The following is a 16,771-nucleotide window of genomic DNA, read 5'->3' on the forward strand; positions in this document are numbered from 1 at the left end:
AGAGAGATTACTTGAGAGCTTCGCTAATCTGTGCTTTGCTGACCAATTGAATGGGATTGTATATGCAAGCCATACTAATCCGTGTACTTACTGTTTGAATGTTTGGTACAGGAAGCGAGCAGCTGCAAAGCATCTAATAGAACGCTATTACCATCAGTTAACTGAGGGTTGTGGAAATGAAGCCTGCACGAATGAATTTTGTGCTTCCTGTCCAACTTTTCTGCGTATGGATAACAATGCAGCAGCCATTAAGGCCCTCGACCTTTATAAGATTAATGCAAAACTCTGTGATCCTCATCCCTCCAAGAAAGGAACAAGCTCGGCTTACTTAGAAAATAATTCCAAAGGTGCCCACAACAACGCCTGCACTGACAGAAAAATGAACAAAAAGGAAATGCAAGGTCCAAGAGATGACTTTAAAGGTAAGCATTACAAAACGTTCAGCAAGGATATGCAACATTGGATACAACATTGTATAGTCTGCATTGTATCATACAACAGAGCAACTTCTTATCCTGATTATCTAGCATAATACAGATAGTCCTCTCTCAATGTTCATTTATTCACAACTATTTGACATTGCAATGGCGCTGAACTAAGGGACTCACAACCCCCAGTCGAATCTGTGGGTTCTGCAGCGGTCTTGCAGTCACATGATTATGATCTGAATGCTTGGCAATGTGTTTGCACTTATGACAGGTCACCAAGCGCTCTGCAATCATGTGATCACCATTTGTAATCTTTCCTGAGGCTTCCCCAGAAAGTCAACAGGGAATGTCACAACACACCTAGAGGCTTGCTGAAAATGATCTTTCCAGAAATCCAAGATTGGGTTGGGTTTCTGCTTGGATTTTGGGACAAACCTTTTTCAGCCAGCTTTCTTAAGTGCAGAAAGGCTCCAGTTTCCAGAAAATATTGGTTTTGCTGCCTCTTTGAGAGCAAATGCATTGCTTGGAAGACTCGGGTCCCTCCATCAGGCAGCATTTTTGTTCTCAAAGTAGCTGGTGTGAAAGCCCATTTTCATCCAGCCTCTTTGAGAGCAAAAACACTGCCCTATAGAGAAACAAGGTGGAATCTTTCTGCCAAGTAGCATTTTTGCTGTCAAGGAGGCTGAATAAAAATGGAGGATTTTTTTTTTTACCCAGCTTATTTGAGAGAAAAAGCACAGCCTAATTGATTTCACCCTGTGTAGGACAAAGTCTGGCCAGTGGGCAGGAGGGAAACTAGCACTAAGTTGAAGAAGCTAGGATTACGAAGAAAGTCAGTTCTAAACTTGGGTCAGGTCACATGCTGACCCACTCTACAATCACCACAATTGATTACCATAATTCCGGGCTCAATTATAATCATAAATCAAGGATTACCTATAACTGGAAACTAATCATTAGAGATGTTGATTATGCTTTTTATGTTAACCAAAAAAAAAAAAACCCACCTTTCATTCTGGCATAATTTAAAAAAAAAAATGTATATATCAGGTTGGGATCATTTATTCCTCCATCAGAATTTAGAACCAGAATATTTTTAAAAGTTTGTAAAGGGTAAACTTAAGCTCCACAATTAACTACTTAAGTGATTGCGTTGTTTTTCCTATAATATTTGATGAGCAACGCTCATCACTGTTAATTTGTAATATGCTTACATAATCATAGAAATGAAGACAAAAATCCACAAATTACTAGGTGTGTCTTACACCAGTATGTGAGAATATATTCATTTTTAATAATTTTATTGAAAATTTTAAGTAAAGTTTATTCAGACTAAAAAAAGAAAGAAAAATATGTAAGAAATTAAGAAATAGAAAGGAAAAATAATTTATATCTTCAATACAAATATAAATCATTTCTTTATCTCTTCACCTCTTCTAATTAACAGATGTAAAGTTTTTCATCTCATAACTCATCTCTTAAGTATAGGTCCAATAAGTAATATCTTCTCTCTAGTTAGCAAAAAGTCTAAACAGAACTATAAATAACACTGACATATATAAAAGTCAGTATTTTACATCTTATCTTTTAACTTTTAACAAAGTCTGTTGCTTTGTGGTTTCTTTGTGAGAAGCAACTGTAGAGGTTGTAGCTTGGGCAATTTCACACCCTCTCATTCAGAGAGGGCTGAAGAATATCAGCTCTCTGTTCTTAACTACAAATATCAGCTCTGCTTTTTATGGAACCATCTTCAGTCTTCCATTCTACCCTGGAAATTCAGGATATGTAGTTTTTTTATTCTAATGATATCCTTCATGGCCTCTCCCCACTTCTTGGCTTCTTTCCATCCTTCTTTATAATATTTTCTTTGGGAGATTAAGAGGCAGAACCTGTATTGGTGGCAGCAGATAGTAAGGTATACAGTTTCTGTAAGTAGGAAAGTAAGTTGTGTGTGCAGAATCTGTGAATTACTGCTGAAGGTTGCAAATAGTCATTCTTTTAATGCCTTCTATGTAAATGTATTTAACTTCAAGAATATTTTTGGCTTTGTTTTTAAATATCTAGATGTGACTTTTTTAACAGAAGAAAAAGTATATGAAATTCTTGAACTATGTAGAGAAAAAGAAGACTATTCTCCCTTAATCCGTGTAATTGGGAGAGTATTTTCTAGTGCTGAGGCCTTGGTACAGAGTTTTCGAAAAGCCAAGCAGCATACCAAGGAAGAATTGAAGTCTTTACAAGGAAAAGATGAAGATAAAGATGAAGATGAAAAAGAAAAGGCTGCATGTTCTTCTGCCATGGAAGAAGATTTAGTTGCACCATCATCGTCATCCTCGTCGTCATCAAGAATGGGTGACAGTGCACAGGGGGATAACAACCTACAAAAATTAGGCCCAGATGAAGTATCTGTAGATATCGATGCAATCAGAAGAGTCTACATTAGATTACTTTCTAATGAAAAGATAGAAACTGCCTTTTTAAATGCACTTGTGTACTTGTCACCCAACGTTGAATGTGACTTGACTTATCATAATGTGTACTCCCGAGATCCTAACTATCTCAACTTGTTTATTATTGTTATGGAAAATGGTAATCTTCATAGTCCTGAGTACCTGGAAATGGCACTACCGTTGTTTTGCAAAGCAATGAGTAAGCTACCCCTTGCAGCTCAAGCAAAATTGGTCAGACTGTGGTCAAAGTACAGCGCAGACCAGATTCGACGAATGATGGAAACTTTTCAGCAGCTTATAACCTATAAAGTCATAAGCAATGAATTCAATAGTCGTAACTTAGTGAATGATGATGATGCTATTGTTGCTGCTTCAAAGTGCTTAAAAATGGTTAACTATGCAAATGTAGTAGGAGGAGATATAGACACAGATCACAATGAAGAGGAGGATGAAGAGCCTATCCCAGAATCTAGTGAATTGACTCTACAAGAACTCCTCGGTGAGGAAAGAAGAAATAAAAAAGGACCTCGGGTAGACCCTCTGGAAACTGAACTTGGCGTAAAAACTATAGATTGCCGAAAGCCACTTATCCCTTTCGAAGAGTTTATCAATGAACCACTGAATGATGTTCTAGAAATGGACAAAGATTATACATTTTTCAAGGTAGAAACAGAAAATAAATTCTCCTTTATGACATGCCCCTTTATACTGAATGCCGTTACCAAGAACCTGGGATTGTATTATGACAACAGAATCCGTATGTACAGTGAACGTCGTATAACTGTCCTTTACAGTTTAGTTCAAGGCCAGCAGTTAAACCCATATCTGCGACTCAAAGTGAGACGTGATCACATCATAGATGATGCGCTTGTTCGGGTAAGTGGCTTGATATATAAAACATCTTTTACTACTAAAAATAATAATAATTAGGAGCCTTAATGTTTTGTTAATATTCTCTGGACACATTCAAATGATATGTACCTTAAAAAATTATTTACACACTAGAGTGAGTTTCTGACCAAAGAACAAAGGTTTTGATCCAATAGAATGAAAATGATTCCATATTGTGCTTGGTTTCTTTACGTATAAAACAGTATTCAAATTTAACCGAAAAAAGTCGTTGATAGCTTTTCTTTGACCAAGACCAAAGCAATTAGCTATGAAAGTTTCTGGAGTATTTTGTTTCAGTTTTCATTCCAGATATAGTTATTCAGACAAAATTTAAGTATTTGAAGTTCATTTTACAAGGATGAAATAATTGCACTGCATACATATTTTAAAAGATAAGTTTGGAATATATACAATAGTAGCTATGGGTTAACATTATATCATAATAACCCCATCATATTGATGCATACATGGGCAATGATACAAAGAGTAAAAAAAGAAAACACTACCATCTTTGTTTTGATATGGATCTGAAAAGCAGGTATTTTTCAGTTCAGGAAGTTATTGCCTTTTTTCAATTTTTTTTCCAGTTATTGAATTTTTTTATATTGAGCAAGTGCTACAGTTTTGTTTACTCATGAATACTGCCAATTATTAGCTCTGATGGAGTCCTTAAATTGTTAAAGTGCATGGTCTTTGACCTAATTGATTTTCATTTGTTAATTTTTACATATATATTATATATATTTAAAAATCCATTTTGCAATCCAGTAATACAGTTATTTCTCTGAAAATATGGATTCAATAGGTTAATATATAAAGTGCTTATACTGTGTTAAGCAATTGTTTGTTTAACCTTAACTTAGGCTAAATTGTTTATTGTCACATGTTGATACTCATCCAAGTCATATCTAGCCATTAGTCATTAGACTATGTTGAAATCAAGATTCTCAACAAAATCCCTTTTCCCTGGGAAAACTTTACATTTCTTTTAAATGGTACATTCATGGAAAAGGAGAAAGACAACAATAGTAGAATATGCAAAATAAAAGAAGTATTTGCTTATTGATATTTTAATATATGATTGGGCTCAGATGCTTCAGACTAATTGTGTATATCCTGAAATTCATTGAGTTTCTTGCAGCATACAGGTAGTCCTCAATTTACAACACTTCATTTAGTGACTGTTCAAAATTACCAATCTGAATTGAAAATGTGACTTATGACTGTTTTTCACTGTTACGACCTTTGCAGAATCTCCATGATCATGTGACCAAAATTCAGATGATTGGCAACTGGTTCATATTTATGACCATTGCTGTGCCCCAGGGTCATATTTTTTGCGACCTTCTGACAATCAGTCAAGGGGGAAGCCAGATTCACTTAACAACTGAGTTACTAACTTATCAACCACAGCAATTCACTTAACAACTGTGTCAAGAAAAGTCATAAAATGAAGCAAAGTTCAGGAAAGGACTATCTGTACTTTCTCTTCAGCTCAGTGGGAATCCTTGAGTGGGAGGGATGAGGGGAAGAATGTCATTCTGCAAATTGGAGATTTTCATGATGGTTAATGGATGAAGAAAACTCTCTCTCCCTTTCACTTTCTCCATGTATGTGTCCGTCCATCCATCCATCTATCTTATCTATCCTATATGTTAAAAAAAAAAACCTTAATGATTTCAGTAACGAACAGTTCAATTCAAAGGCTACCAAACCAGCTAATCTGGTCCTACAGCATTTTAAATAGTCACTGGATACTTAGATAACTGCCACGGCTTCTGATGAGCCATGATAATGTTGTATCTTTCCTTAAGTTCCTTGTTAAAGCTGGTTACCATCATCCTCACTCCAGATTGTTAAAGGAAACACCTACAGGTCATTTTTATGTTGGGACTTGTTTTAAAAGTGCTACGTGTCCAGAATTTGAGGGGGACAGTGGAAAAGTGGAAAAGTATAGAAGACTGCAATGACTTTCTTTAAGGAAAGTTAGTCACAGCTGACAGAAGATGCAGATTCTTGAAAGCTAACTCCAGAGTGAAGATTGGGAAAGTTGCAAATAGTGACACCCCAATTTGATTCTCACTCTTTGGCAGTTATCTGATAAACAGTTTATAAAGCAAGTTACTATTTTATATGTCCTTGTTCCACACCAGTCCCACTGAAATGTCACCCGTGTGGTATATTTCTATCAGGCTTTTAACCCTTGAATTTCAACCCAGTTAATTTAATGGCATGCTTTTCGACAAGGTAAGCCAAAAACAGGTTCCTTGTGGATCCCTTCCCTTGTAAATTCATTATGACCCTGTTCTCTCTAGCAGAGTAAATTATTTATACTATAAAAACCCATTGTAACTATTCCCCAAAATGAAGTCGCGGTGTTCTCAGTATGGACTTTAGAAGATGCTTTTGAAGCTTTTGCATTGTGTCGTTCAATGATTTTAAAATTAAATTCATGTCCAATGATATGCACTTACTCAAAGATTATTTTATTTCTCACCCTGCAGTTAGAAATGATTGCAATGGAAAATCCAGCAGATTTGAAAAAGCAGTTGTATGTAGAATTTGAAGGAGAACAAGGGGTTGATGAAGGAGGAGTTTCCAAAGAATTTTTTCAACTAGTTGTAGAAGAAATCTTCAACCCCGATATTGGTAAGTAAGTAATTTTCATGGTTATTGTGTGGGGAATTGCACTCCTCACAATTTTTTCACTGCATGTTCTGTGATTAAAGCGTTGTGCCAAGACTGAGGATACCCAGCCTCAAGTCCATCCCCTAGCATGGAAATTTGCTGGATGAGGGCCACACTCAACCAGCCCAGCCTTGCTGTTCTGAGGAAAAAGTGAATGAAGATCTCCTTGTAAGCTATTTTGAGCTGATTTGGGGCAGGGAAGTGAGATCAAAATCTAACAAATAAATAAACCCATGACATTATTGGGTGGAATCTGATGACCTCATTGATATAGTTTCATGCAATACCCAAATTATTGAAATACCTTTAAGTTTTTATATGATTTTATGAATTTGGGGCCAACTATTAATTTGTTTAGATGTTTAAATATGTGTACAAACACACATGCTGTGTTGAAATCACATGGTCCTGATTATTACCTAAATTGATTGTTTATTCCTGCTGTAATTGAATGCTTTTGCTTTGAATCTATTTAATACAGAAGATGGAAATTGTTCATTTTCTTATCTCAGAAAAGTTTGCTTTCTATTCACTCAGTGATGATTGGGTTTTGTTCAGATTTTTTAAAAAAAATCTACTTCAGTAAAAGTACACAATATCCTTCTAAAAAAGATACGGGGCATTTTTGCCTGTAAAAATGCATATAAAATGTCTCCTTCAGCAGAAATATCTTGCACATTCAGTTACAGTTTAATGTTTCCCTGAAATGTTAGGAAAAGTGTGCAAGTTGTTTTTGACATAAGCATTCAATAAGCAGTTTTATTTCATGTTGTCTTCCATTGTGCTTCGTATGCGGGTACAAAAGTTTGGAACATTCATACTATATCTTTTTTCTGAATCTATATAGTGTTAAAGATGCACACAAAAGTCATTTGTTACTCTTGATAAAAGCCTGAACTCTTGGTCGTCTTCTCTCAATGCTCAGCTTTTAAAGTTCTGTTCATCTAAAATGAATATTAGGGAACAATGGTGTCTTTATCATTTGGGGCTTTTATATAAAATGCAGATGTCTATTCAATGTGATGAACAGTATATTATGAATTAAAGTGACTAATAACAGTGAAAAGTGAAAAACTCATAATCAGAAAATGTCTAGTTATTGAACTGTTCTTGTTAAATGTGAAATCCTGTAACTTTTTTTTTTATATAGGAATGTTCACTTACGATGAGTCCACAAAATTGTTTTGGTTTAACCCATCCTCTTTTGAAACTGAGGGACAGTTTACACTGATTGGGATTGTATTGGGCCTGGCTATTTACAATAATTGTATTCTGGATGTCCATTTTCCAATGGTTGTCTACAGGAAATTAATGGGCAAAAAAGGAACTTTCCGTGATCTGGCAGATTCTCATCCTGTAAGTCCTTTAAAGTTTTCCTACTGTTTGGAAGTCCACACTTCAGTGTTGTTATATTTTAAACCTGGTGATACTATAGTATATTCTGAATGTTTATCTTTGTATGGGTGTGTGCATCTCTTATTTTTAATTTAAAAACTTGTAAAAATGAGGATCAATATTGTCTCAGAATTCCATAGGGAAGTAATAATTTACTGAGATTGTATTCTGCACTGTGTTTATTATACAAGCTATCAATCATATGACTGTTAATGTGGATTTTAAGAATGTCAATATCAAATAAGATTTGTACACATCTATTAAATATACTCTAGAACTCTCTGCTAAATGTTGAAAAAAATGAGCATGCACTGTTATTTGTCTGTAACAGAATTCAATATTTACAAGCTTTATTTAGAAAAATACTACCATGATCAGCAGTGATGTGGCTATGAAATGTATCATGTGGGTTTTCCTCAGGATGCCTTAACTAACAGATTCTTTGTTGTTTTTTTTAAATGGTTGTGTAATTTTAACATTGCACACCAGTTTGTTTCAGGTGATAAGAGGCTAGTGGAGTATGAGATAGCAAAGCCACATTTTGAGGAGGGAACAACTTCCAGGTTCATTAGTTTCTGAAGCACTAATTAATTGTGATTAAGTTATCAGTATGCTCCCAATATTGCATAGGTTTTTAAATTAGGAAAAGCTATGTATCTGATTAGAGAATGGTGATGAATGATTTAAATTTTGTGACATTTTCAATCAAATTTGCGATCTCTTTTCTGACTATAGGAAGCAATATTTTCCCAGGATATGAAAAAAAAAATAGCTTTTAAAAGATAGGTTCATTAAAACAAGGCATCCTTTGGGGAAAGAAACAAATTAAGGCACTTCCTTCTTCTCTCATCAAATTCTCAACCTCCAACAGTTACTTTTAATATTCAAATTACTGTTACAACTAGATGCCTACATCTAGCTTGGTTCTTAATGTTTGTACACATTCTATGCATCAGGCTACTTGTAGTGTTTTTTAAGGCTACATGAAATATATGTACTGTTTTAGGTTCTCTACCAGAGCTTAAGAGACTTGTTGCAGTATGAAGGAAGTGTGGAAGACGATATGATGATAACCTTCCAGATATCTCATACAGATCTCTTTGGTAATCCAATGATGCATGATTTAAAGGAAAATGGAGATAAAATCCCTATTACAAATGAAAACAGAAAGGTAATATAATATGGCTGCCACCAATTATACAGTGATTATCTAAGTAAGTGGTATTCTAAAACTGCAAAGATAGCATATTGAGTAAATACATTCTGCAACCTATTTGTATTATGCACATTTATTTTTTTAGGATCTCTTCTTATATGATTTGCATTTTTTTGAATACTATAATGAACCATGCCACAGTAGGGACAAAAAGTATATAGAGCACTAAAGTCTGCTCCCAACCTTTTTTTTAACCATTCTAAGTATTTCCATAAGATTTCAATTAAAGCTTCCTAAGAGCTAGAATTTTACTTCAGATAAGTGAAGTTTGTGCCTGACTAGAAGCTGAATTTCTCTGATGCTTCTAACTGCATTTCTGATGCATCCTGGTATTTGTGGTATATATCGGTTTGGCTTCCTTTACAGGCATTGAGATTACAACTTTCAGAATTCCTAACCGTTACCTAAAATGCACTAAATTGAAGGAAGATGGTAATGGATATGTTCTCTTAAGCTTGGATTTTCATTTACAGATATTTCATTATCTGCTTAAATCCTTTAGTCCTGAAGATGTTATTGGAAGAGGAGGGTAATGAAACATCTGCCAATGAAAAACTAAGGCCAAAGAATCCTAGAATCCTAGCAATTCAAGCCTTCAGCTCTGAGCTACATATATTATCTATCATCAGAAGAGTAGTATATAAAGAAAAGAACCATGAGTGCAACCTGTGCTTTGATGTAAAATAAGGCTTTCTGGTTTTTTTTAAAGCTAATATTTTTTTAATTTAAAAGTAAAATAAGAAGTTGACAAATAATATAAAAGCAACTCAGGAAAGCATATCAGTAACTTTGATTATTAGTTACTATTAAGTTCTGTTAATTGACAATCATAGCATGTGAAGTGAAGACACTACTCTGAATAAAAATATATCTTGTGTTAGATAGGGACTCCTTTGTTAAGGAATCAAAAGCCACTGTTCACTATCAACTTAAGAAAAATTCTAATGACTTCATTAGATTTCAGCCTTGTAGAGGTGAATGGTAAATAAACAAAACATGAAATACTTGTTATGAAATAATTTGAAGTTTGTAGAATCAATGCAATCTTACAGATGTGTAAGTCTTAGGGCTACTAAACAAGAGGAAGTTCATATCTAGTTTTTGAGAGGATGATGGGAAGAGCAGTTCTCTTTATTTGAGACAAAGACTCATATCTGACTTAGTAAAGAAGCTTGGTGTTGTCTGCTTTTTATTAAACAGGAATTCGTTAATCTGTATTCTGACTACATTCTGAACAAATCAGTGGAAAAACAATTTAAGGCCTTTCGAAGAGGATTCCACATGGTAACCAATGAATCTCCCCTAAAATATTTATTTAGACCTGAGGAGATTGAATTGCTAATTTGCGGAAGTAGGGTAAGGCATTTTAATTAAATGGGGAAAAAATTATTGGTTTTGCTGTTGGTGTTAAATTGTATAATGGTGATATGGTATATTCTATTTACAGAATCTAGACTTCCAAGCCCTAGAAGAAACCACAGAATATGATGGCGGCTATACCAGAGATTCTCTTATAATTAGGTATGGGGACTAGGCTATTTATGTGTAGCTATAGAAAGTGATACTTATATCTCCAAACAAGGAGAATAACCAAATACGATACAAGTCTCATAATTATAAAAAATGGGGAAATTTGAAAGCCTTAAATCTTTAACTAGACTTTCAAACAAGAAATTTCAAGTGATGGGCATGGTTGCTAAAATAAAAGTAGTAAAAATTGGAGTGATCTCCATTTTTCAAATTGCCAGATCCTACAAAGCATCAGTTTATTCTCTGTATGCATTTATTGGAGTCACAATCAGTCTCTTTACGCCTTAAAATTTATATTTTAAGTATCATGTATAAATAACCTCTATTTCATAACTACCTTGTGTGGTTGATAAAGTTAGTTGTGTCGGCATAGAGACCTCTTGGGCTTTTTCCAAAAAAGAAGGCAAGACCAAGCTGCCTCACGATTCCTGTATTTTTTACCAGCTAGCAGTGTATGCTTACTAGCACTTCAGCAATCTTGGACTGTATAGGGGAGACATTAGACATCTCTTCTCTAACCAGTGAGTAAAGCTTTCTTACTCTCAACTAACTTGAGAAGTGCTTTATTGCATTGATGAAAGTAAATTATTTGCTTCCCTCAAAAGAAAGTAATAAGAAAGTCACCACTATTAAAGATGGAATCTGGCCATAGTAATATCCATGTGGATATATGAGATACTCTGCTTCTGAAAGCATCATAATTGATCAGTTTTAGTCTCCATACATAGGGGAATTTCAGTTTTGAAAGTCACTTTTATACAATTTTGAAATACTCCAATCAGTTATTCCTAAAAAGAAAATAAATCTATGTTGTGCTTTCTGTAGTCCACATACCGTATTTGCCGGCGTATAAGATGACTTTTTTGCCCTGAAAAACATGCCTCCAATTGGGGGGGTCGTCTTATATGCCGGGTCGTCTTATACGCCGGCAAATAGTAATTGGGAAGCACTGCGGCTGCCCGCGGCTGAGGCACTTTTGCGGACCGTGGAAACGAATCCCGTGAAGCCGAAGGAGCAGCCAGCCTTCTCCCAGCTCCCAAGGAAGCGAGGCTCGCACCGCCCGAGCTCCGCTGAGGTATCCGGCTGGGGCTGTCAGGAGTTGTTACCGCTGGCGCGGCTCCGCGCGGCTCCAGTCCCACGTTGCCTCGGGAAGGGAAAGGCAAAACCAGGAGCCGCTGCTGCCATTGCAAAGCGCCGCCGCGGCTCTTCCTTTTTGCCTTTCCCTTCCCGAGGCAACGCGGGACTGGAGCCGCGCGGAGCCGCGCCAGCGGTAACAACTCCTGACAGCCCCAGCCGGATACCTCAGCGGAGCCCGGGCGGTGCGAGCCTCGTTTCCTTGGGAGCTGGGAGAAGGCTGGCTGCTCCTTTCGGCTTCACGGGATTCGTTTCCACAGTGCACAAAAGTGCCTCAAAAAAAAAAAAAAGTGCAAAAATTGGAAGGCGTGCGGAAGAGGGGGCGAGTATATAACAAACTATATTTTGAGTGGAAATGTTGGGGGGTCGTCTTATACGCCGGCTCGTCTTATACGCCGGCATATACGGTATTTTAGCTGGACTGATGTGACCAGATTTCCTTCTGTATAAGTTATCTTAGAGATTATGTCTTTAATGAGACAGGAAATTATATTTTATATTATAATCTTGTGTCTATGGAGATTCTCAGTCATCCAGGTCATGGTTGTCCCAAAGGTGCTATCTCAAGAAGCAACTGGACTTTCTGGTTTGTCTTTGAAGACATTTCATTTCTCATCCAAGAAGCTTCTTCAGCTCTAGCTGGATGGTGAGGAATTGAAGGATTTATACTTCTTGCAGAAAGCTGGTCAAATGAGTATGAGCATGTTAGATTGGCTGCAAGGAGTACAAATCCTTCCATTCCCCACCATCCAGTCAGATATGAAGAAGCTTCTTGGATGAGAAGCAAAACGTCTTCAAAGAAAAACCAGAAAGTCCAATTGCCTCTTGAAAAAGCACCTTTGGGATGATTATAATCTTGTATTGGCTACTTCTGAAGCAAATGTCAAAAGGCAAGTTTTATGCAGATTATCTCTAAGCAGTCATTTGTGTTATTTGCTCTGAATACGGTTTCTTTTTCTGTTTAATTTTCACTTCTGCAGGGAATTTTGGGAAATAGTCCATTCATTTACAGATGAGCAAAAAAGACTCTTCCTCCAGTTTACAACAGGGACAGACAGAGCACCAGTAGGAGGGCTTGGAAAACTAAAGATGATTATAGCCAAAAATGGCCCTGACACTGAAAGGTAAAGTCTTTAAAATTCAGAAATAGGTAGGAAATGTAGTTAAGCAATAGGTTTTCAACTTCATCTCAAATGAGGGTTACATAAACTCACTCTTAATAGCATTTGAATAACCTAATTCTTTGAAAAGTGAGAAATAAAACATGGATAAAATGTCAGTATTTCTTATGCTAAGCTAATAGAACTGTTTATATTTCAAGACAATTCTGAGACTCACTTCTTTTCTTTCTCCAGGTTACCTACATCTCATACATGCTTTAATGTCCTCTTGCTTCCGGAATATTCCAGCAAAGAGAAACTTAAGGAGAGATTGTTGAAGGCCATCACATACGCCAAAGGATTTGGCATGCTGTAATGAATTAAATAAAAGGGATAAAACGATTGGTGGCAATGGTGTCCCTGTCCAAAAATCAATAAGAGAAAACCCACAAAAGGCCATAAGCTATAGCAAGCAAGCTACCGTAGTCACCTGTATTTGGGCCTCCCTTCTTCACTTGGGGACTCTGGGCTGGAACAGCAGATTTCAGCTGCTTCTATGAACAAATTATTTTCTTTTAGCGTGAAAGTGTTACATATTCTTTCACTTGTATGTACAGAGAGGTTTTCCTGAATATTTATTTTAAAGGGTTAAATCACTTTTGCTTGTGTTTTATTACTGCTTGAAGTTGAGCCTTTTTGAGTATTTACAAGAAAACAAAACTGTACTCTCCCAAGGAAAATATTGCCATCATTTGTAGATTGTGTAACCTTTTAAGTATGTGCTACATTTTTGTCCCAGTTATCAAATCAAAATCGGGAACTGTACTTTTTGAACAGTTTTGCTTTTGAAACTTGAAGTCTTGGAAAACAAAATGGTGTGATGCAATGACTGCTGTTCTAGCCCCCAAAGACATTTGTGGAAAAGCATTAGAATCAATAAAGATGGAAGGGAGAACTTGGAATGTTAAATTACAGCCTTCAGACCTTTACTTTTAGCCACAGCACAATTAAACAAAAACGAAAGTCATTTCATTATATACGTTGCCTTTCACGTGTCTTGTCTTGTAGCATACCGGGTTTTTAATTAGCAAGATTTCTAGCCATATAGAAATATGAACATAGTTAATGTCACCTTTTTCTTTTTAAGAAAAAAAATATTTATTGGGAAAAGTGCATTTCAGCCAAACAATTTTAGAGTATAGGAAAACGTGGGAGACATCAGAATGTTGGGTCTATAAACAAAAGCATGTGAAGTGCACTTAAAAAGAAGCTATTGGTTTCTCTTCAGTTGACATTTTAAATAGACAATTCAGTCTTCCCTGCAAGCTTTTTTTTTTTTTAATGTACTGCTGTTTCTTTATCAAGGCATATGATCAGTGCTGCAGCAAGGAGATGCCTTTTTTTCTCTCCTCATCTAGCAACAGGGGGAAATGATTTTTTAAAAGGACACCTTTGCATTGTAATACTCCAAGTTATTCATTCAATGTGTAGAAAGTAAATCCTAAATTCACTTCTCTCTTTTACATGGCATATCATAAATTCAGAATGTAAATCTTTTACCTTTCTACAGAGCATCCCTACACATTGCTCATTGCTGCTATTACAGTATGAATAAAAGGATCATACATGCTTTATCAAGACAATACAGGTGGTTGTTCCTCTCACTGTAAATGTCAGCTGATGTGTAGAAGTGAGCTTGTGCCTTGGTGATAGCTAATCCTACAATTGGTGCAGAATTGGTATTAGTGAAAAAGACTAAACTCTGAAATCCTTTGAAGGGGAAAAATGTCTTTCAGGATTGCTAGCCCTTAAACAGAAACGTTATGTTAATCTAGAATTACACATAGTAAATGTCTCACTTTTATGTAAATGAAAATGATCACTAATTTCTTTTATAAGCTAAGTATATTGCAACTACTTTCAATGTGCTAAAAATAGCAGCTGTGGGAATCTTGACAAATGATATCCATTCATGAGTGAAGTGAATGGCTACAGGTACTCTCAACAGAATTGAGAATGTACAGTCTGCTTTTAACAATGGTCAGAAAGCAAATGCGTTTTCCCCCAATAGGGTTGTTGTTGTTTTGCCAGAAACCAGAAGTAAACACCAAAAATGATTTAAAATCAAAATACATAACTGCAGGATACTGCAAACTGCTGTATAGTGAGCCAGTTGCCAAGTGTCCAAAATGTAGTTACATGATTATGGAAGGGAATTATGATCTTTATAACTCTGAAAAAGAGTTGTAAGTAGCTCTGGAATGGTCCATGGTAACTTTGAACAGTTGTTAAGCGACCCCCAATTTGTCCAACAGGGTTTAAATTACAGGTTTATTTGAAAAAGTTCACTGTCAAAGAACAACTTCCTAGAATCAATTATAGCGAGATCAGAATCCTCATCTGAGAATTCTGGCAAGCCGCAGTCAGTCCAAATAAAAATTGACTACAGGAAGCTGCTCTCTGGATATTGCTGGTAACCTCAGGTTAGAAAAGCATGGAAATAATTTGCAGTATTCCTTTAAGGCAGGGGTCCCAACCCCCATTCCATGAACCGGCACCAGGCCGTGGCATGCCAGAAACCAGGCTATGCAAACAAGCAAAGCCGCATACGCAGGATGCAGGCAGCACACAAAACCACGCCCCCTCCAGCCGTGGAAAAATCTACCTCCATGGAACCGGTCCCTGGTGCCCAAAAGGTTGGGGGAGGGGGGGACTTCCTTAAGGTCTGAGAATGAACATAGTATTGGGAAGATGCTCAGACTGGCTTCTCCCTGACACATTGGTGGTGTATGAGAGTAGAAAAGTAAAACATTAGCAGACTTCCAAGATTGATGTCAGCTATAGGAGACAGACCAGATCAGGAAACTGATTCCAAAGGAAAGCTAGGATTATACTAGATTGGCTTAGGCCAGGGGTGTCAAACTCGTGTCATTACTGCATCATCATGTGATATATTGCGACTTTTCCCCCTTCACTAAAGGGAACGTGGCCAGTGCTGATGCATCCAGCCCGCAGGCTGTGAGTTTGACAGCCCTGGCTTAGGCTAAAGTCTTCCTGTGAGGATAGTTTCTGTGCTGGCCTACCTTGTTGAGCTGACATCAGCAGCTGCCTTACATTGCTGGGAATTTTCCCAAGTTCCAAGACACTTGAGCTATAAGGCCCACGTCAGATGTCATGTATGACAATTTTATGGCAAAGAATAATAATAGGTTAAAATTATATCGATTGCATGTAATTCTTATTTAAACAGTAACAACCAAGAGGTTATTTTGGGATGCACTAGAACTTGATTTTTCTTACTAGGCTCAGGCACAGTCTTAAGTATTAAAAAATAAAGGCTTCAGTTTCAGTCCAGTATCAGAAATTTCATCCTGGGATAAATTCAAGAGAGAATATCTCGTGGAAATCAAGTTAAGAAAGAGCCATTTTCATTTTAATAGAGGACCAATATGGCATACGTGGATTATGTGCCCATAGATATTTCTTCTGGGGCCAGCCTGCCCTGATATTCTTTTCATATTAAGAGGAAGGAAAAGTGTCCCATTTTCTGAGTGCCCCTTAGTTTTCATTTTTAATTTCATCACAGTCCTATAAGCGTTCAAAAATAAAATGACAAAAGTACAGGATAATTTTTAGATTCAAAAAAAGGTGTTGCATTCTTAGTGACCCTTGTTCTAGCACATTTGATGTAATAAATAAAAGTTCACAGGCTAAATCATTTAAATTACTATGAGAATTAATTCTTAACCTGTTTTTATTTACATAAATCACATATTTGCATATTAACCGAGGCAGAAAAATAATTATGGTGGTAAATTGCAACTGTTCCAAGAAATGGAGAGCCTGAGAACTGATTACTGCATCCAATCCCTCCCTTCACAAGTTTAATTTTGCATACAATCAAAAAACTAAACTATAATGTTCATTGGTTTTAGAATT

The 16,771-nt window shown here is 36.3% G+C and overlaps 1 protein-coding gene across 7 annotated transcripts in view; it reads left to right on the plus strand.

Annotated features, from left to right (window-relative positions):
• The window catches only part of UBE3A (ubiquitin protein ligase E3A), a 56,930-nt gene extending 43,129 nt beyond the window's left edge, over window positions 1-13,801 (plus strand). For all 7 annotated transcript variants that reach the window (XM_026666832.2, XM_087967123.1, XM_087967125.1 and 4 more), the window contains 9 exons: window positions 112-422; window positions 2,493-3,754; window positions 6,274-6,418; window positions 7,608-7,813; window positions 8,859-9,023; window positions 10,269-10,424; window positions 10,516-10,589; window positions 12,713-12,856; window positions 13,088-13,801. In XM_026666832.2, coding sequence (XP_026522617.1) covers window positions 112-422; window positions 2,493-3,754; window positions 6,274-6,418; window positions 7,608-7,813; window positions 8,859-9,023; window positions 10,269-10,424; window positions 10,516-10,589; window positions 12,713-12,856; window positions 13,088-13,208 — 2,584 coding nt within the window. In that variant the 3' untranslated portion in view covers window positions 13,209-13,801. The remainder of the gene's footprint in view (window positions 1-111; window positions 423-2,492; window positions 3,755-6,273; window positions 6,419-7,607; window positions 7,814-8,858; window positions 9,024-10,268; window positions 10,425-10,515; window positions 10,590-12,712; window positions 12,857-13,087) is intronic.
• The last annotated feature ends 2,970 nt before the right edge of the window (window positions 13,802-16,771 follow it).

The sequence above is a fragment of the Notechis scutatus genome, chromosome 5, assembly GCF_049901735.1.
Source record: "Notechis scutatus isolate UNSWTSFEM ecotype Mainland chromosome 5, rNotScu1.2, whole genome shotgun sequence".
Lineage (NCBI taxonomy): Eukaryota > Metazoa > Chordata > Lepidosauria > Squamata > Elapidae > Notechis > Notechis scutatus.